We start from the raw sequence: 22027 nt of genomic DNA, 5'->3' as shown, positions 1-22027 counted from the left end.
TCACCAAGCTAACCTGTGATGGTGGTGGGACAGAGAGAAAGTCTTCCCCTAAAAATATTAGAGTTCTGGAAGGTTTGTATGGAAGACTACATAAATGGCACCCCACATCCTTGCAAGAGCAAGCAGCTGGATCAAGTGAAAAAGATCAATTCAGCTTCCATTTGAAATGCTAGGAGGATTATGTTTCCACCACATTTCTGCCAGTCAGCAAGGCCGTGACAATCAGGAAAAGGATCCTTGTTGCAGATCCTTGTTACAATGTCACTTACTGGTGGGAGGTACAGAAATGTCATTCTCCTTGTGCCCCATTCAGAAGCCAAACAGACCTCCTTCACTCTATCTGGTAGCTGGTGGGTTGGTTCAGACAAGAGACATAACTAAGGATACTGGTGATGCTATGTTCACAACCCAGCCTACTGGTTTCATTGGTTCACTTTAGCAATGGTAGTCATCCTTCATTTTAAGGAATGTGCCAGGCCAATAGCACATGACAGGGATTTCTTTTAATACTCACCCACTCTATTTGAGCCCACCTTTCTCCGAAAAACAATTACATGTTGATTCGAAAATCTCATCTTGGTTCATTGCATTGCAATGTCACCATAATTTAATCTGGGCAGTGCTAATCTATGTGAAATGATCTGGTGGGTCATCCACTGCTAGAATGATGGCTATGCCTAAAAAAGGGATTGCCATTTCGATTGATAGACCGTGGGCCAAGCAGCCAGGACATGATACTGGAGCTGCACAGTTAAATTGCTTGACATGCTTTTCTTGGGCAGGAGGAGGAATGGGGCAGGTTTGGGCCAGGACCACTGGAGGGCTGCCTCTTTTCTCCTCTGCTTTCCCTTAAACTAATATTACTTGCAGGAAGGAATGTGTCCATCTAGTACATACTTGATTCTTTTTTCCCTTTTAAATTAAAGTAGTTGGGGAAGTGGTGATTGTCAAGTGAGGAAATGGTACAGGAAAGGAAGGGGTTAATTGCTTTACTTCTTCCCCTGACCCCTCTTCCTCCTCCATGGCTCAAACATGTCAATGCAGGAATACTTGCAAATATGTATTGTCCCATTTCATGGCTAATTTGGTCCTCAGTGAGGAAACTTTTCCTCCCACTCTGGTGAGGAGCTCTTGGGTTTCTGTCCCAGTTTATGTGCTGTTTGCACGTGTACTTTGTGAGCATAGATTATCAACACCAATGTTCATGAGCACTGAGTTGTGATCTTGAGGAGAACAAGGTAATGCATGACATGGTGAGCAGATGTTAGGCCTGCCTGTCTGCCAAGAGGTGGGGTCTTGTCCCTAATCCCATTCCTGAGTCTCAAAGGATCAATTCCTCACTCTCTTCTGAACATAGAACTTGGAAAAAACACTTTTATAGACTACAACTCTCAGAATTGCATAGATATCATGGTCACTGGCCATGTTGGGAAGGTACTTCTGTGAGCTATAGTAAAAAAAAAATAAAAAAATTCCACCCAGTTCTACCAATACCTAAGGGAAAAGACTTTGGGCAAGTCACATGCTCTCAGCCTCAGGAGAAGGCAATGGCAAGCCTCCTCGGAACAAATCTTGCCAAGAAAACCCTCTGATATGATATTAGGGTCACCACAAGTCAGGAACGACCAAGGTACACAACAATAAGAACAACAGAGGGTCATTCACACAGTCGCTATGCACTTCAGAGGTATCTGGGGCACCCAGAAAGTATTACATGAAAAGGAGAAGCCCATGTCCTTCCCTCCAGCTTAGAGCTGAGAAATGGTCCAATGGCTATGCCACACTTTTTGCCACATCCCAAACATCTTCTAAAGGGGGGGGGGGTTAGAAAGGGTTTGGGGCCAAAATGCCACTTATGGGCCACACATACCCCATACCTATCTTACAAGATCTTCAGTGGAAGGTCTCCTAAAGCTGAGGCAGGTCACTCTGATGGACAGATTACTTTTTCTCAGTGATGGCACCTCAGTTATGCAATGCTTTCCCCAGAGAGGTTTATCTGACACCTGTTTCAATGCCCTTTGGGCACTAGGCAAAAGCTCTTTTATTTTCTCAAGCTTTTAAGATCCACTTTCAATCCTGCTCACTGCTTTATGCTGCTTTCACAGTTTCTCGTGCTTTTGTGTGCATTTAGATAGTAATATTGCCATTCTTTTTCATAAAATAATAGGAATAGACTGGAATGACAGCATGAAAACATACAGCAAACAAATCTTTCTCCTTCTCTTTTAAACCAACACTCCCCCCCCCCCCCATTAAGGGAAGGACCAATTCTAGTGGTCCTGTTAGTGTGGAACCACCAGGAACTCTCGTTCTCTTTTAAAAACAGCAATGCCCAGTCATATCCCATTTCTGGGGGCCAGCTGAACACTAATGAAAATTGCTGCCCTGGGAGTGGTGAGGCGTGTACAATAAGCTATGAAGCAGCAAACAGTTAATAATAGGACAGTGAAAATTCACAGTGCCAAGACAGAGAAGAAAGAATGGGAAGTGGAACATTACCTTGATATTTTCCCCCTGTTCTCTATGACAAATAACAGCTTAAGTATGGCCAGAGGTGAGATGTTGATTCTATATGGAGTGGGTTTTACTTGTGATTTCTAACTGCCTATATTCTGTTGCACAACTGAATACTTCTACTTTGGGAAGGAAATATCAGTCAAAAGAGCCATCCTTCTTTGAGAGGGGGAAGGGATAGATTGCTTCAAATCGGTTGAATTAAGTTGTAGGAAAAGGGTCATCAGTGGCTTTTGCAATCTCCTGTTGATGTACCTTTTGTAAAATTAAATTATTATCCTTCAGGGTTTCTTTAAGAAACTATTTTATTTCTCTCTCCCTTCCCTGTAACATTCCATGGGCTCAACAGATTCAGCTCTTACCCTATTCCCCTATGTGCTCTGATGCCCTTTCTCAAACATTTCTAACTCATCAACCAGTTTTAATTCCCTCCCTAAAGAATGCTAGAAGCTTGTATTCCCAGTCTAGTTTTGTAACAGAAAGTTCAATGCCCTTGCTTTTTGATATTGAAGGTTCTTCTGCTCAGTATGGCAGTTTTTCTCCCTATTGTACCTCCAAGTGCTCCAACAAACCCTTCTTGTCACTTTGCTCCCTCCCTCTGGGCTAAAATAAGAATGCCATGAGGGAATTAAGACTGACCTGACGAAAGGCAATCCCTAGACTGTGCACAAACACACACGCGCACACAGCAAGTCCAATTCCAGTTCATTATCAGAATCCTTTGTATCAAGGTGGTGCAATCAAATCAAAGCATTCTGATGAAAGATCAAATACTTCATTTGAAGATCATTCTTCTTCCACACACATTTTCTTCTAACAGCACTAGCAAATTCATCACTGCCTCTCCCTTACATTCAAGATTTTGGCATCTCTTTCATTTCAGGGTTGTTGTGCTCTGAGCTCTGCATTAGTTTCCTTACATCTCCAGGCTAGAGTTTGCTAGATTAGGAGATACTGCTACTGTAAGGGTGGTGGTAGAAGATGGAAACCATTCAAACAAAAACAAGGACACCAGAACTACTGTTTTGTTTTGAAAGTAAGAAAGTGCATTTGTTACAACTGTGCAGAGAGATCTTGTAGCACCTTTGCTGTAAGATCTCTCTACACACTGATTCTACAGACTAACACGGCTAAATCTTTGAATTCTTGTTACAACTATGTCTACAGTGGTGCAAAAAGAGAGATGAATAACCAGCAATCACTGCTTTTTGTTCACCTACTGTACCTTGCAATTAAGCTCACTAGTCCAATAACTTTCAACCTTTCTCCCTAAGAATTAGCAGACCAGCTTGTTGGCCAAAGGAGCTTCTGCATGTCTATCACAGACCTCTCAGTGCATATGGCTATGGATTCTGGAACAAGTTCCAAAGTTCACAACCTGATCATCATTCTAGGCTAAGGGGAGTAAACCTGTCAATGATTCTGTGTGAACTACTTGCATCCCAAAATACAGTACATCCAAATGTGACCCCTGTAGATGCACATTGCATGGGAATGATCAAATGGTGATACGCAATTTGTCTTTCAGGGAAATTCCTGTGTGATTCCTGATCTGTTAATTGAAGAAGCACTTGTAGATTTCAGAACCATCTCAATTCAAACACAATTTACTGCTGGCCTTTGTCTAACTAAATGATGCAACATGAAATTTCCAGCTGGGATTGCTTTCTATCAAATCTGACTTAGAAAACATGTTAAAAGTTCATCACATTCCTACCTGCCTAGCAGTGGGATGTGTGAGAGAAACTATCTTCTTCTGTGCTGATAGCATAATCCTGGTCAGGTGAGTCGGGCTACATGGTAGAAGGAGCCAAGTAAACACTTCAAGCCCACCACTCTTCATTTGTATTGTCATGAAGTCATCAGGAATTCTGGGGTTGAAAGCTATCAATATGCTAATGACACTGACCTTTATTTCTCCTTTTTGTCAGAATCAGTTGGGGCTAAACAGGTCCTGGCCACATGCCTGGATGCTATAACTGCCTGAATGAAGAATAATAGGCTGAATCTGAATCTTGATAAAATGGAGAATCTATGGAGAGGTAGTTCCCATGTCTGGGATTTGGAAGTGACCTCCCCTGGATGGGGCTGCATTTCCATTAGAGGAGCTAGTGTGTAATTTGGGATTAGACCTGGATCCATCTTTGTCACTGGATGTCTAGGTGAACACCACGCTTCAGATTGCCTGGGTCCAGCTTTTACTGGCTTAAGAGCTCTGACCTACAAAGGCTGCAGTAGTTTACATGCTGGTAACTTCTCAACTAGATTATTGCACTCTATGTGAGTCTTCCCCTGAAGCTAAGCCATGGATTAGTACTACTGCTATGTAGCAACTACTCTGCAAACCGGAACTGTAGACCACAATGCCTTACAGAACCTCATGACACCAGCGAGGGCACTACTATCATCATGGTTCTTGTCTCAATTAAAGGCACTAGTGATGACATTTTAAACCCTGGGATGTCAATAATTTAAAGAATGCCTATATATACTTGTCTAAGGGCTGATAGCTATCTGTGGGAACTATACACTACATGAAGACAGGACTTCTCTCCTGTGGCTCTCCATGGGTGGAATGTTTGGAGGCATGACTGGCGTGGACTTTAATGACACCCTAGATCCTGGCTTTTTCTCAAAGACCTTGACTTGAATAAGTGTAAACTGTTTTAGACAGGTTGAAATTGTTTTAAATTTGGCCTCACTTTCATATAAGGAAGCGAGGCTGCAGGAAGGGGATGTCTTTGTTTACCCCTAGGGATGAGACCAGGGGTTGAAAGTAACACTAGACATCTTGAAAAGTTGAGTTGAGTTGGAGCCTATAGGTTTTTAAAGCCTGATCTACTTTATACTCTTCCTCTTAATTGTTGCTCAGCCCATCTTCCCACCCTTCCAGGGGTGCAGGTTGTTACTGGTGGCCTCTGGGGCAGGTAGAAAATTTTCTTCCTCCCTTTCCAGGTAATTTTTTTCTGACTCACCCTGCGGTATTTCTGTATGGAATAGGAGCCATTGGCATGGTGTGTGGATTATAAATAGGCAATCACTGGCAAATAGGTGGGGAGAGAACTGAAGGAATACTAAAGGAAAACTGAAGCCATTTGGGGGCATTCTCTACACTTCCTCTTGTGGGTCTCAGGGCCTAACTGCCCTTTGGGCATATTTTTCATTTATGTCATGGAGCATGATGGTGATGGGAGCTCCCTATGAAGGTCTCCCTTATTGATGGCTAACTGGGTGACAAGTCAAAATATTAGCTGGCACTCAGAACTTGGATGACTGAGGTCTGGTTGGGATTTGATGCCACATCCAGAACATCCAAACCTAATAAGTTAATAAAGAGTGGCTTTAGATACCTAACCTGTTTCTCCTCTCCCATTTCCTATGGGGTGAGCAATTGCTCTTATTGTTTTAAATTGCATTGCAATGGTTTTAGTCCATATGCTACTCTAAGATCTAATAACATAAGGTGAAATATCAATATCTGGATGAATAAATAACGTCTATTCCAAGATGGAATCAAGAAGGACTGATGCAGGACATAAACGAAGGCAATACAACACAGTAATCTGAAACCAAATATACAATAAATTTGCCAGATTGGCTTGTTGCTATGCTTCATCCAAATTATAACATTTTTGTCCAGGAAGTCCCCACGCCAGCTATTAAATTACTGAGCTCAAAACAAGGAGAAAAGTCTTAAGGTCTGTGTTGGGAACCTCTGGATATTGTTGGATGGTAGCTTCCATCAGCCCTAGTCATCAAGCCAGTGGTGAAGGATTAACATGTTCCTTATGCCTGCTCTAGATAATGAGGCATGTTGTGTTGTTTCAGTGGTGTACATGACATCTTTACTGCAATCTTCTGTCAGCAGCACATTTAATAGCAAATCATGATGGGATTGAAGATCAGGTGCTATTTGGTTTGGGAGTCATCAAATGTGCTGAATGAACTCATTTGGTCCCTGAAAAATGTCCCAGGTAACTGTAATGCTAAAGTCCAAGAAATGACCAATAAAGCACTAGCTTACATTTGAACCTTAACATGGGTGCCATAATTAACCAAAATGTATGATTAAGGAAAGATATGATAGTGACTGATAACCAACATTTATTTAATTTGAATAATTTATTTCACTTGAAGTGAACTTGGACTTTAGGTGAATTAATTGGGAGATTGAATTAACAGATGAATTTCCCATAACCTGTTCTCACACACACATGTTGTTAGGACCGGGTGATGAGTCGCCAATATTGTTAAATGCACAGAGAATCTAATGATAATTTCTATGATGGATACAGCAATTTAGAAATTTAATTTAACACTAGGGATTCTGGCTCTTGTGCCGTTATTAAATTTAGCCTATGATTTGATGGTATCCTATGACAACATTATCCCAAATTAATTCTCTGTCTGTCTGTCTGTCTATTTAGACATCTATCCATCCAAACAATTAAACTATTACAACTAATATAATTGGCAAAAAAGAGTAAGACGTGTTAACTTTTATTCTGCTTGTTGTGGAGAGGAGCCACAGAGATTTTGAGTCACCCAAAGAGTTACCCAAACTATGTCTAACCTCTGACCATAGATATGTTCATAGTCAAAAGTTTGCAGTCTTTTTCTAGCTGGAATGAACCAAATAAACAGCATAGTTTTACCTATTTCTGTTAGATTTAGAGAGCAGAGGTTATTAACATGTGTGCTTTCAGGGGGAAAGGGTGTTGTTCTTAGGTTTTACTGCTGCTAAACCATGCAGTACGCTTGGAGCTCTGTGTTCTGATAGACATCAACGTTTAGTAATACTTGGCTTCACTTTGTAACGAACAATGCACCTAAGGCTTACCCACAACACACGCTCTTGTGCCTTATTGCTTAAGTTGATTGCCTTTTTGTAGCAAGCATAATTCTGTCTCCCTTTTGCCTCTAACTTTGTAACTTGGCACAGGCACTGCATATAATTGACAAACTAAGGCAGCAATGCATTTGACTGTTTTAGATTATATTATTAATAAGCTTGCAGCAAAAGCAGGGGGGAGGTTACTAAAAATTTCATATTTTAAACAACCTGTTCTTGTCATTTTGTTTTGTACAGCAAAGAGAAGGAAGATCAATTTTTCTGGAGAATATACATTATGAAATACTCTTGCTTACTTTTCTAGTATGATGTTTTTGTTTTCTAGAACATCACTCTATTTCTAACTCCAAATAATAAATTGAAGTGAAAAACATTTTGAAAGAATCAGCAGAAACAAGCTCTGCTCCAGCTACGGTGCAATCAATTCGGGACTCAGCCAAATTGATAGTGAGGGGTATACTGTAATGTGGTTTAATTTTCCAACTGCCCTTCCCTGGTTTTCACTTACAAATCAAGAGGGCTAGAAAATTAAAAGACTACCTGAAGACAGACCTGTAAACTTTCCAAGCAGCAAACCTCAGAGTTTTTGTTATTTGGAGTTCCTTAGTGTGAAGCTGATAGGCAAGGCTATGGGAGAAATAAGTGTGTTTGTCATATATTATTTTTAATTAATTAATTAATTTAATTTATACCCAACCTTTCTTCTTGTACAAGATCCAAGGCAACTTACAAGCAATTAAAACAATGGGCCAGGCAATACATCAGTCCTCAAGAGAACAGGCTGAATGGACAGAAGGAAGTTACAAGAATACAAGGGGTGGAGGTAGATTTTGTGTAGTTTTGCTCACTTTTGCATTGGGAACAATAGGACAAAACCTAAAAGCAAGCAAGTACAGTATTAAATTCTTTATACACCTTGCTCAACAAAAAAGTGTTTTTCTAGTAGCAAAATAATAAATAAATAAGGACCTGTAAGTGTGGTGAGAGCAGTGGTTGTAAAAGGAATGTGTAAATTAGACTAAGAAGCCTTTAAGTCAGAGAACTGTTCTCCTTTTTCAAAAGCACATATTTATATCACCATTCTATTTCAGTGGTGGATAACAACCATATGAGCTAGCTTAAACTGAAGGACAGTGACAAATTCCAACTTTCTTAATAAGACTCAGAGTGCCAGTTCAGGAAATTATTTAGGTCTGGTGTTCTTGGTGGCTGTCCCATTAATGTGGAACTTCCTTCCCTTGGACATAAAATGCAAGTATCTTCCACAAACATTGCTAGACACATTTTTAAAAGCAGGCTTTTTTGTGAGGCACAGATAAAGCTTGAGGGATGGGGCAGATATGGGATCAAGATTTTTGTTAGCTTCACCTGCCAGCATACTCAAGAGCATGTCAGGACATATGGCCATTGAACATGGTCAATCCTCAATGGACTGTTCTGAAGATGGTCCATGGGATACAGAAGTGTCCTGTAGATTCTGTGTCCTGGAAACTACACACACACTTCTGAAAATCTTGGGGTTCCTTGAATATGACAATTACTTCTGTTATTTCTCAGTAGCAGTCATAATGCAGTAGTTGAGTTCCCCATTATCTTTTTATCTTGCTCTTGCCTCTGAATTTTATTTGGTGTGTGTAATACACAGTATCTTTCTATTTAAGAGGCAGGCTTAGATAGCAATAGCAACTCCCTCTTTGTTAGTATATAGCTTTATTTTTTTTCTTACATTCCACTTAGAACTGGTTGTAAGAAGTTTGCTTGTTTATATATCATACCCAAGTCCTTATGTTCCTTATGCTCCTATAAAGTATCTACTAACTTTCCATTTTTTAAGAAAAGTTCTGGAATATTTGGTGGCCTCTCAGCTCCAGGGCTTTCTAGATGAAATGGATTATCTATATCTATTTCATTCTGGTTTCAAGCTGGTTATGGGACAGAGATCACAGAAACACCTTGGTAGATGACCTATACCAGGAGCCAGACAGGTGAAGTGTGTCCCTGTTGGTTCTGCTGGACTTCTTGGTTGCTTTTGATACCATCATCCATGGTATTCTTCTTGGTTGCCTTGCTGAGATGGAACATGGAGGCACTGTTTTACAGTGGCTTCATTCCTTCCTGGAGGGCAAAGGGCGGTGCTGGGGGAGTCTCGTGGTTCTGCTCTCCATGTTATTTAACATATACATGAAACCGCTGGAAGAGATTGCCTGGAGTTTTGGGGTTTAGTGCTATCAGTATGTGGATGTCACTGAACTCTATTACTCCTTTCTCCCCCATAAGCCAAGGAAGCTGTTTTGGTCCTAAAGTGGTGCGTACCATAAGTAATACATTGGATGAGAGTAAACAAAATGAAATTTAATTCAGACAAGATGGATGTGGTCTTGGCCAGTCAAAAGGCAGATCAGTGAATAGGAATTCAGCCTCTGCTGGATGGGGGTTACACTCCCTCTGAAGAGGCAGGTTTGAAACTTGGGTGTACTTCTAAATTTAACTCTGAGCCTGGAAGCCCAGGTTTTAGAGATGGCTAGGAGTGCATTTATACAGTTAAAGCTTGTGTGCCAGCTGCACCTTTTTCTTGAGATGTGGCCACAATGATACATGATTTATTTACATCCCAGTTGGATTATTGTAATGCACTCTATGTGGGGCTGCCTTTGAAAAGTGCAGAAACTACAACTGGTCCAAAGAGCCACAGCCAGACTGCCAACTGGGGCTGGCCATAAAGATCACATAACACTTGCTACAAAAACTCCACTGACTGCTGGTGCATTTCTGGGCACAATTCAAAGTGCTGGGTATGTTATTTAAAGCCTTACAAAGCTTAGATCCAGGTTATTTGAAGGAAAATATTCTCCCTTATGAATCAGCTCGTGTTTTGAGATTTGCTGGGAAGGCACTTGTCTCTACTCCACCACCATTCTTCTGAAATTTGTCTGCTCCTCATGAAGCAGGGAATATCATGTGGGGATTTCAGAGCTGTTCAGCAAATGTGTGTAGGGGGCTGGCTGGGATGGGATACTGCAGAGGGAACGAGGCAATATCAAGTCCTACAATATCCAAAAAGGGACATATGCATGCAGAGCAAAATTAAGGGAAATGTGTACATGTGAATCTAATAGGATGCAAGCTAGCAAAAAGCCTCAGTGAAGGGGGAAATTAAGAACTGGAATCCCTGTGTATAAGACCCCAGAACAGTGCAGAAAAAAAATGGAATAGACTTATGCCTTTTCTTCAATGCATTCCCAAATTAACAGAGTTCATTTCTTTGCTATACTGTATGAAGGTTTCAAAAGAGGGGTTAAAGTTGACTCCCTTTGACAGTATTCCTTTCCCCCTATTCAGTGGCATTCACTGCTGCTACTATACGATGAGCAATTAAAACTTGCATTCAGCAAGAGTTATTAACATGCTGCCCAAAGTGATGTGATGAACTGCTCCATATCTGTGGCAGTAAGCCTACCTATAAATAATTCAGGAGGGAGTATGTTTGCCAAAGGACAGACACTTGTAGCAAATGAAGCATTTTACTTAGCAGGACTTGTCCAGTGCACATCTCATCTCCTGGTGCTACATTTTTGAAATCGTACTCTTTAATATCAATGTTTGCCCTGTCTATGCTACTTTATAACCCACCCAGCATATCATGCATGCAACCACCACAATTCCACAGCTGCGAAAAAGGCAAGCTGTGTTAACCCCCCCCCCCCCCAAAAAAAAAACCAAGCCTATTTAACTGCATCTGAAGAAAAAGTGAATGTCAAGGTAAAAATTTAAGGATTGTTTTTCTCTTTGAAGCCTCCATGTATAGTATAGAACAGTATTGACTCAAGAAGTAATGTTGAGCACTGGAAGTGTTCAGTCAGCATTTTAAACTATTATGAGCTACCTTCTGAACCATTGCCAAGTTAATAGACAATGAAAGATAATGAGCTTGAAATTGGGTGTTAAATTGCATTTTTGGTTTTCTCCTTTCTTCTTGAAGTTTAACCATTTCCTGCAAAAACAACAGTCTGTTCTGATCTGCCCTAACGTAAGTGTCCACTTCTAGGTCACAGATGAAACTGCATGAATGCAGAGTAAAATTATTACCTCTGTTCTTTTAAATAAATATGCTGCATTGGGAAAGTGTGGAAGTACAGAAAATATGACAAAATACAGAGGAACCTAAAATATATCTCAGGGAGGAACCAGAAATACCACTAAGGGAGGAAGCCAGGATTATACTGACCATTTAACCTGGACAGGATTAATAAGCAAAGTATCTCCAAGTGCATTTGTCAAGAATGTATTCATTAATATAATTACTAGCTATATTAAGGTAAAAGTGACTGTTGTAACCAACTGTAGGGGGCAGTGCTCATCTCCGTTATGAAGCGAAAGAGCCAGTGTTTTTCAAGGGCTGCTCTAGTGGTCATGTGGCTAGCATGACTGCACCAAACACTGTTACCTTCCCACCAAAGTGGTACCTATTTATCTACTTGCATTTGCATGCTTTCGAACTGCTAGGCTGCAACATTACTGGCTCAATAACTTATTATTTGTGAACAAGAATACAGGAATCATGCTTTTGTCCAGGATATAATCATCCATATATTCCCCACAGAAAAGAACAGGAGCAGTGTAAAGTGTAGGAAAGCATGAATGACAGAAATGTATTGCTGAGTTCCTATTTATCAGTGCAGTCCTAACCCAAAGATGTATCAGTTGTAGAGTATTAGGCTTAAGCACAAATATCATGTACTGTACTTCCACCAGCTGATTGCCAACAGAACCATCTAACAGCAGAATTGATCTGCTGACTAACAGCTGCCAACAAAAGAGCTCAAAAAGGGCTGGGGTGGGCCATGGCAGGAGAGGTGTTGAATATCACACCTCAAGAGAATGTCTCAAGAGAAGGGCCTTTCACAAGAGTTCTAGGAAAGCCTGGAAACTCTTGTGAGAGGCCCTCCTCTCATGAGACGTAAGGATATCACACACACACACACACACACACACACACACGAGGCCCTCCTATCATTATACACACACACACACACACACACGAGGCCCTCCTATCATATATATATATATATATAGTGTGTGTGTGTGTGTGTGATATCCTTACGTCTCATGAGAGGAGGGCCTCTCACAAGAGTTTCCAGGCTTTCCTAGAACTCTTGTGAAAGGCCCTTCTCTTGAGACAGGCTTCATGTGTTGTTGTTAACTGCCCTCATGTCATCTTTGACTCGTGGTGACCCTGTGTATGAGACATCTCCAAGAGCCCTTGTCCGCCACTACTCTGCTCAGTTGTGGCAAATTCAGGCTTGTGTCCTTCCTGATTGAGTCTATATATCTGGCATGCATTCTTCCTCTCTTTCTACTTCTCTCCACCTTTGCCAGCATCATTGTCTTCTCTAATGAGATCTGCTTTCTTATGATGAAGGTACAACAGCCTCAATTTTATCATCTTAGCTTCTAGGGGGAGTTAAGGTTTGATACATTCAAGGACCCATTTGTGAAGTCAAAGGCTTTCATGGCCGATATCCATGTTTTTTGTGGGTTTTTTCGGGCTATGTGGCGATGTTCTTGAAGAAAATTTTCTAGAACATGGCCACAGAGCCCGAAAAACCCACAAAAACCCAAGGATCCATTTGTTTGTCTTCTTAGTAGTTTACAGTATCCTCAGCACTCTTCTCCAGCATCACATCTCAAATGAGTTGATTTTCTTCTTATCTGTTTTCTTCACTGTCCAGCCTTCATATCCGTACATGGATTAGGAAGAGCAGGTGCCAGCCACACTTGCAACAGATGGACCCCTGCAGCATACTGTATATTATACCTACAAAATGTGTTGGGGTCCAGTTTGGTGTGAGTGAATCTGGTGGCTGTTCCTCCTGGTCTCTCTTGGATAAAAAAATGCAGGATTTGGGGCTGCTCTGCTCTAAAGACAAAAGTATATGGCCTCCCTTCTCCCCCATCTGTCCTGAACATGGCTACAATGCTGCCATAAAGTTAAGTCAAGACAAAGGTAATTTCCCACAAATTAGGAGGGATTTGGATTCATCCCATCTTCAACTGGCCTTGTGTGGACTGCACTCCATCTTGTAACTGAGGATTGCACTTTATGGTTGGCATTCTTCTGGTTAGTCCCAACTTGAGTAGGCCCTCCAATGCAATTGTACTTATGTAAATCTATTGATTTAGTACTGCTACTCTAGTCAGGATTTAGGCCTATGTTGACCAAGTTTGTACAAGAAAATTTCTTTGTAGATGCACCTGCATTTTCTTCAGGTGGCTGTTAACTCCATCCAGTTCACAATTTCCATTTAAAACATGAAATAACATATTAAAGTGCTGACATGGAAGATGTTACAATAAAATCAAATGGCTACACCAAGCAGGTCTTACATTGCACTCTGTTGATGCTCAAGCTCAGGATTCACAAGTCTCCAAGGAAGGAAGTTCAATTTCTCTGGTGGAACTTGACTTCTCTGAAGTCAAGGATGCTTCTTTATATTTCAACGTATTGCATATCCACCATTATTAAGGGCAATGTTGTGGATTACAAATGGACATAGGGGAGGAGGTAACCTCCACAGCAGGGGTTGGAGAATGATCTTCAGCTCTTCCCAATCCTCCATGAGGAACACCACTGCCCAGATTCAGAAATCACCGGGTAGGGGGGGATGATTTCCTGCTGTTTTAGTGAGTGGCATGGGGATTAAAACAGTTCAAAAAATGCAAAGGCACACCCACTGGAACAATGCTGCATACCAAAACTACATTTTTCTTACTGATTTAAAAAAATTAAGACAAGATTTCAGGGGTTTTAATAATAATAATAATAATAATAATAATAATAATAATTTATATTCCGCTTAATTACTTGGAATACAAGCGGATTTTGTAGGGACCACAGAGGGGCAAAGACAAAATAAGACTCCTGAAATACCACATGCATCCCATAGGCTGCACAATTCCAAATTGCTTTACAGAGACCCAGACCATTCAGAAATTTAGATATCCAAATGAACATCCTCGATTATGGCCACAAGCTATCCAGACATCATAAAGAATCACTGTAAATTTCACCCATTCGTTCCCATTCTTCCATTACCAGTGCAAGATGGAGGAAGGAGTTCCTACAGTGTCCCAGTCTGTGGAATGTCCTGCCGGACGAGATACGTCAAATCACCTATCTAGATAGCTTCAAGAAAGCTGTTAAGACAGATCTCTTCCGGCAGGCCTTCCCAGAATAAATTAATCAGCCATGTATATATCTGACTCTGCCCGCCATTATTGTTTTAATTGTTCATGTAATTTTAACCTTAAACTGTTTAATTCTTTTTTAAGGGGAGGGGGGTATTTTGTATATATGGTGTATTCTTTTAACATTGTAAGCCACTTTGATTGTTTTCACAAAAAGCAGGGTAGAAATAAAAGGTGTTTTTATTTTATTCTATGTAGATTCTGATAAACTTCCATCTATCACCAGGGATGTACACTAGGTATAGGGAACATGCAGCCCTTTGAATGTTGTTGAACTACAGCCCATCATCCCTCACCACTGTCTCTGGTTGGAGTTGTAGTCAAACAATATTAAGAGGTCCGTACACATATTCCACCCTGCTGTACATGAAGGTTCACAAAATAACATGTTCCAAGAGTTTTTCAGTGCTGAAAACCTTTGTGACCAGAGGGGATTGGATTCTGGGAACAACACCTTTTTCCTTTACAAAACTTATATATTATTTCTAAGGCAGAACTAGGCATTAGGTGCATTCAGACATCACAGCAGACCAGAAGAATTATGGCCAAATATGAAGGAAATAGTATGTTGGGGCATTGTTTCTGACTTCCTTGCCTACATACAGTAAGGACTTTCCATCCATAGTTTATTTATTGGGACAGCCGAGACAGCAATTCAGCAAGCTTGATGAGACAGCGAGAAATACTTCACCAATGGATGCAAGCTACAGGAAAAGAGATTCCACCTCAACATTAGGAGGAACTTCCTGACAGTGAGGGCTGTTCGACAGTGGAACACACTCCCTCGGAGTGTAGTGGAGTCTCCTTCCTTACAGGTCTTCAAACAGAGGCTGGATGGCCATCTGTCGGGGATGCTTTTATTTGGATTTCCTGCATGGCAGGGGGTTGGACTGGAGGGCCCTAGTGGTCTCTTCCAACTCTATGATTCTATGACCATTTTGTTCTTGATTTATTTGTTTGCCTCTTGGAGTATGAGGCTGGGAGGAGGGCAAGCCAGACTGTTCCTTTGGTTTGCAGGTTTCAGTGACCCATGGTTTGTTTTGTTTAGCCACTCCTGCATGTAAGGGGAGGAGTTATAAGGGTATATCAGCATACTGCCTCATTTTGAAGAACCCAGGATTCATGAGTGAAAACCCAGCCATTACAAATATTAACTTAGTTGCTGGAAAATCTAACAGCCTTGCATTTCTTCCATATTTGTCCCTCTTTCCGAAGAGGTCTTGTAACTTACAAGGTGAACCCTCTTTGCCCTACTCCACTTGACTGGCTGTCTGTCATTTTTGAATGCAGCAAAAGTCCCAAGAATTATCATGAACACTTTTTCTGCATTTTGTATTACTACTTGTTATAGGGAGAAAGAAAACGAGAAGACCCAGGAATGCTGTTTTGGGCAGCAGCCATGTTACGCAGTTGTTCTTTGATCACAGCCCTCAAATGGGTCATCAGAGTCTGGCACCAAATCTGACACATAACTATAAGTTTGTGTGGGACTGATGTTATAATGGGTTAACTATTATCTCCAACTATAAAAACAGGGAAGAGGGAGAGATGCATTTTTTACCTGATCAGTCACCTGAGTGTGCTGACCAATGAAGATTTAATTAAGGCAGGAAGGTAAGGCTATCCTCAGTAGTATAACTGTAACATCGCTTTTTAAAAAACGCTCCTTTTTAACCAACAAATTAAATTAATCCAGGTTCATTTTTACAAGCCTCTGAGGTCCAAATGTGGAGGACAGTCATTTCAGGAAACAATAATTTTTTAAAAAAGCAAGTAGCATGCATTAAGTGCACGTATTTCATAAGACCCTAGGTTAATACAACTGGCATCTAGTATAATTAATCCTTGTTAGTGTAACAACTAATATACCTCCCTGGTATGTTTCCCTTAAACATTAGGATGTTAATTAAATGTTTTCTGGTTTTTTCTCCTTTTTGGGAGGGGGAGTAGGAGGTGGTTGCTTTTGTTATTAGGTTTTGGGGTTTTGTTTTTTGTTTTGTTCTTTTGGTCTATATTGTTCAGCATAAGAGAATAGCACAGAATATTTATTCTAAAAATACCTTATAAAGATGTTTCCTCACAATATCTGGTCTCTTGCAGAATTTCTGAAGCCTTTTAAAAAGCTGTTCAGGTGTAGAATATAGATATTCAGCTGCAGGAAAAACAGATACATTTTTAATGAAACAAAAACCTCAAAGCACACACTCGATATTAGTCACTTTACTAATTAAAAATGCATATTGCTCTGTGCCGCCTCGTGTTTTACATTATTTAAGCATGATTTTATAAGGTTACCTCAGCTCACAAGGATGTTTAATGCTAAATAAGACTGTGTAGTTGTGCTGTTTAGACATCTCCTTTGGGTGATTAAAATACATTATTCTAATGTAACACAATGCATATGTGAGACATTTAGTGATGAGATTTTTCAAAGAACTGGTACTACATTAGTGTGTATCCTGTAGCAGAGTTGCATATTATTAAGTATTAAATTGTTTAAATAATTTGGTATGATTTTTTTTCCAGGCCTATTTTTTTTTCTCTCTAAATATCATTTTAAAAAATCTGAAACCTATCGCTGCCGAAGCGACCTTTTTAATAAAAATCTATCATTATAGACTGTGTATACTAACAATGAAGAATGCTATTTCAAAACTTGCTTTTGTGTTATCTTGAAAGAACAGATGGTAAATATAAACTTAGTCTAATGTATTAAAACACATTAAAAAATTCCTTAGCGCTAACATGGTTGCTTGCCAAATAAACAATTGCTCTTGCTTAAGTTTATTCTCAAACTTTGTATTTTAAAATTAATTAATGCAAACCTCAAACCCCCCCCCCCCAAAAAAAGCACAGGCAACAAACTACCTGGAAATATTTCTGGATAGACCAAAGCTTTGGGACAGAGTGGATAACAGCCGCAGTATACAGCTTCTATCCTAAAAAAGGGGGGGAAAGGCAGATTATGTACTATTATTATATTATTGAGCCCCAAAGCGTATTTTGGGCCAACAGCACAGAAGTTGGCTGCAACAATCATATTCCCTGTACATCAGTGTAATCTCCCTAAATGCCAAAGTTGCTCTTTTTTAAAAGATAATTTTATTGATCACATGAATTACATAGAACAGAACAGCAAGCATATGTTTGGTTTGCTGAATAAATCAAAACGCAGCTCTCTGTTTTTTGGTGCGTTTTTTAATGCTCAACACATTTTTACAATCAGCAGACAGGCACATAGAAAGTACGGGCAAGGTTTTCTTTTGTAGCAAGCAGGGAAAAGTAGGGAATCTAATATACTGCCCTCTCCCCCTTCAAAATGCTGTCAAACACCAATAGCAATGAACTGGCATAACTGAACAAACACTGTAATTCAAGCAGCCGGTTTTACACATCCAAGTTCTTTTAGGATCAATGAGACTTCATCATATGCAACTGTGCACTGGAACACATCCATTGGTTGCAGTTGGATGAGAGAATAATCCAGGCACGCTAGTAAAATGAAGGCTGGTGGGGTTGGTTTCATGCTGAACAGCCCTTGTCTTGGACACTTTAAAAAAATTTCAATGTGGATAACTTTTAAACTTTCATTTGCTGCACCAATCTGCTCTAAACAGAAAAACAACTACAAACCTCTAACATTAAGAGTTGACCTAGCATCTCTGAGCCACTGCTACTATGTCCATGTAAAGTGCCAATGCAGTTTAATGGTTTGAGTGTTGGTCTAGGACTCTAGAGACCAAGGTTCAAATCCCTACTGGGTTTCCATGACCTTTAACAAATTACACTCTCTCAGTCTCAGTGGAAAAGTAAATGCAAACCTCCTCTGAACAAATCTTGCCAAGAAAACCCCATGACAGGTTCATCTTAGGGTTGCTATTAAGTCACAAAAGACTTGAAGGCACAACAACAAAAATTAACGACTCTTAGCAAAAACTAATGCATAACAGACTGAACCAACTTAGTTATATGCATGTACTAATATGCTTTTAATTACTAATTCTAACCTAACCTTTACTTTTTCAAAAACTATCCAAATATTCCTGTGTGATTTCCTTTTTTAAAAAAGGTGATGTGAAAATGACAGGTTTAAGCCACAAATTACAACCATCATGGCATCAACAATCAAATGTCGTACATTTCAAAATGAAATGAAATAAACACTAGAGAATATTAGTTGCAAAGTATTCTGTTAATATTTGCATGCCATCGTCAAAGTATATATGCAGGGGTAGCTGTGTTGGCCATTTAGTAAATTCAAATAAAAATCCACCAAAGAGTGATACCTTTATTGGACAAACAAAATGCACAATATACTTGTTGCAAGCTTTCAAAGCTCCACTGGCTTCTTCATTAGGCAAAATGTCACATACCAAACAGGAGAAAAATTAGAGAGTAAGATGCCTGCATTTTGTTGTTTCTGTCCTTAGTTAAGATGATATAGGCTGGCCCTTCCTCCTCTGGCCAGGGCAAAGTCCAGGAAATTTAACACCATTTGCATATCATCAAGGACTCCACAACAAAGAGCTTTGAAAGCTTGCAATAACTATATTGTGCATTTTGGTTGGCCAATAAAGGTATCGCTTTTTGGTGGATTTTTGTTACAAGAAGAATTGTTTCTGAATTGCTTTTTGCCCTACAGTACAATAGCCATTCATCTGACATATAACAAACTTTAGAGATAAAACTGTAAATTATGTTGGCCAGAAGTTATGCTGTGAAGTTGAAACAAGATATGTTTATTTTACAAGATTCTCTGAATAGCATCCAACATCTTGATGACTTTCTTTCTTTTGTAATTTCAGTGTCTGTCCCCCCTCATAAAACACTGAAAGTAGTGTCAACATTCACCTTGTCAATTGATAATAACAAAACAATAATATATTTGTGAGTTTTGTTTCTATCATCTTCTTTCCACTCTTAAAAAATAAAAATAAAAGGCATATGTCATGGATTACAGTTGAACTGTACAGGTCTTCTTTTGAGATGAGAATACACGCCACATAACAGAACCTCTGGTAGAAACAGCTTCCAGGATTTCAGATTGTCACTGTATCCAGTGGGTGTCACTCAGCTGATGTAATGTCGAATGAAGAATTCTGGTGAAGATGGAAGCATATTTTGCCAGTTCCCCAACAATTCTCCCCTGCCTTCTACTTTAAAGGATCGGGGGAACCCTTTGGAACAGCCTAGAAGGTGGTGCAGGAGCCTAGAAGAGGAAGGGGAAATGGGATTTCCAGACAGAAATTCCTTCCTTGTTCTACTGGTGGAGTGTGTGCCAGAACAAAGAGCATTCCATCAGCTGAGAGGCATCCTATATATTCAAATGCAATAGGCATAAACCAGCTTTCTTATATGCTGGCTCATGGCTAACTTGCAATACATGGATGGAGATCAATTCAATGAAGGTATAGCAGGTACACCTACATTCCTGTTTCTGCTGCCTGTCCCAATACATGACAGCTGCTAATGCTGTCTGTGCACAGGGCCATGTGTTCGTGTGGTGGAATGGGGGAAAGGGCTTTAATGAGCCAATAAGAACAAATTTGGCCTCCACATACAACTTCCATCTGTGCTGGATTGGATCATACCCCATTTTTAACAAACAGAAAGGCAAATGTGACCAATAAACATTGTAATTTATAGATTCATGATCTTTGAATATTGTTGTATTGTATGACAAAGAGGGAAAAAAAGTTAAAGACATAATCTATAACTACTTCTCCACCCCTACAAAAAAGCAGAATGTGCTGATTTTAGTAATAATTCAGGTCGTGAAATTATGGAAAATGAAGCAATGTTCAGTTAATTTCCTTTTCTGCAACCAAAGACCAGGGCAAACTGCAAATGGAATCCTCTTTACATCATCTCTTTCCAAAGGACTCTTGTCTCACAAATTATTAAAACTAGGATCCAATGTATGTAATTTGACAGATAACAGGTAGGATTTGGAATTAATCTTTTTATTTGAAAATGACTTTATGTGCTGATGCAAAGATAAACTGCCAATATATTTTCAGGAGAGTTAGGAAGAACATGAAGTATACGGTAAAATGCAGATTTCATAAAAATACATATTTAAAGGCTTGTTTTAAAATGCATTGGCTCAGTTCAATGAAGAGTTGTTTGTACCTGGTCTTAATATGCAGATCACTACACATTGTAAGGTGATGCTATGAGAGAATTTGTGAATTCTCATATTCAGTAGCTTGGCTTGCATATACCAATGGATGCACTGCCCATCCAAAAATAAATATCTTCTTGTAAACAGCAAGAATAAACAAATGTCATGCATGGTGCTCCTTAGTTTTGGTGACAACTGAGAAACAACCTAGCTTTTCTCTATACTCACCACGTAGACAATGAGTTCAAACTACTGAAACAACAGTCATTCCTCATATGATTCTCAAATATCCCCAGTGAAACAACAGAGTTCCCTATGATGCCATTGTTAAAATGACCTTTATATTCCAATTAACAAATCATCTGCTAAATCTATGAATCTTAATATTCAGATCTATTCCCTTCAATTCATACAATTTATCTGCAAATAGTTGTTGGGCGTCTGATACTAAATATAATTAGCTGATAATTTTGCTTGGCTGAATTACTTTTCTGGAGGGCTTGCTAAGTCTCTCAGTTGCATTATCTAGCAATAATGAATCTGATAGGTGAAATTTTTTACTGTAATGAGGATGAGACACAGTTGTGACACCTGAGTCTAGTAATAACAGAAGACTGCTAATTATCGACAGCACTTTTTTGTGTGATGCACAGAGGAAAAAAACCCCTCATTATTAAAAAAAGAAAAAGTTACAATTATAAGTGACACCAGAGAAGAGTAAATAAAATGGAGTGATTAAAACATTGCTGCTTTAAGGGTGTTTTTAATTAAGTGGAAATGCTAATGTTGTCATACTTAGCAGATGGGATTAAAATTAGTTATTGTAAGTAACTCATATTTTGTGTTATGGTTTCCACAGCATGTCTACAAGATCTAAGAAAGTGATACATTCCATAAGACATTTTTTAAATAAAAAAATTGAAACTCTCATATTCTTTACAACCCATAATAATGAACCATCATGAATAAAGTCTTGAGGGGGAAAATCCTGCCAAGGATTTTACCATAGTGACTTAACTAGCCTGGAATGTAACCATAATGTACTGGACTGATACAATTACACCACTAGACTGGTCTCCCCCTCCCCTCCTGTCCCTTTTTGCTGATTGCTGCATTTTGTATTTCATTCACACTCCACAAAAATAAAAGTTTAGAGTTTGGGCAGGTGTCCAATATCAAAATGTAGCACATCACAAAGGTAGGGATGTAGTGCACTGAGACAATGGCCACCCACCTTGGGGATGCACAACACAGGAAGTATTGTGTAACTATTGATATTTTTTTAAAAA

The 22027-nt window shown here is 39.6% G+C and overlaps 1 protein-coding gene across 11 annotated transcripts in view; it reads right to left on the bottom strand.

The window, feature by feature from the left end:
- Nucleotides 1-22027, bottom strand: part of GTDC1 (glycosyltransferase like domain containing 1) — a 280090-nt gene that overhangs the window by 2140 nt on the left and 255923 nt on the right. For 8 of the 11 annotated variants that reach the window (XM_042442163.1, XM_042442191.1, XM_042442183.1 and 5 more), the window contains 3 exons: nucleotides 17483-17553; nucleotides 16675-16766; nucleotides 13754-13836 (listed from right to left, as the gene is read on the bottom strand). In XM_042442163.1, coding sequence (XP_042298097.1) covers nucleotides 13754-13836; nucleotides 16675-16766; nucleotides 17483-17553 — 246 coding nt within the window. The remainder of the gene's footprint in view (nucleotides 1-13753; nucleotides 13837-16674; nucleotides 16767-17482; nucleotides 17554-22027) is intronic. The other 3 variants (XM_042442204.1, XM_042442222.1, XM_042442241.1) reach the window with 3 other exon arrangements.

This window comes from Sceloporus undulatus, chromosome 1 (assembly GCF_019175285.1).
Source record: "Sceloporus undulatus isolate JIND9_A2432 ecotype Alabama chromosome 1, SceUnd_v1.1, whole genome shotgun sequence".
Classification (NCBI taxonomy): Eukaryota; Metazoa; Chordata; class Lepidosauria; order Squamata; family Phrynosomatidae; genus Sceloporus; species Sceloporus undulatus.
This window is presented reverse-complemented; position numbering and strand designations above follow the sequence as displayed.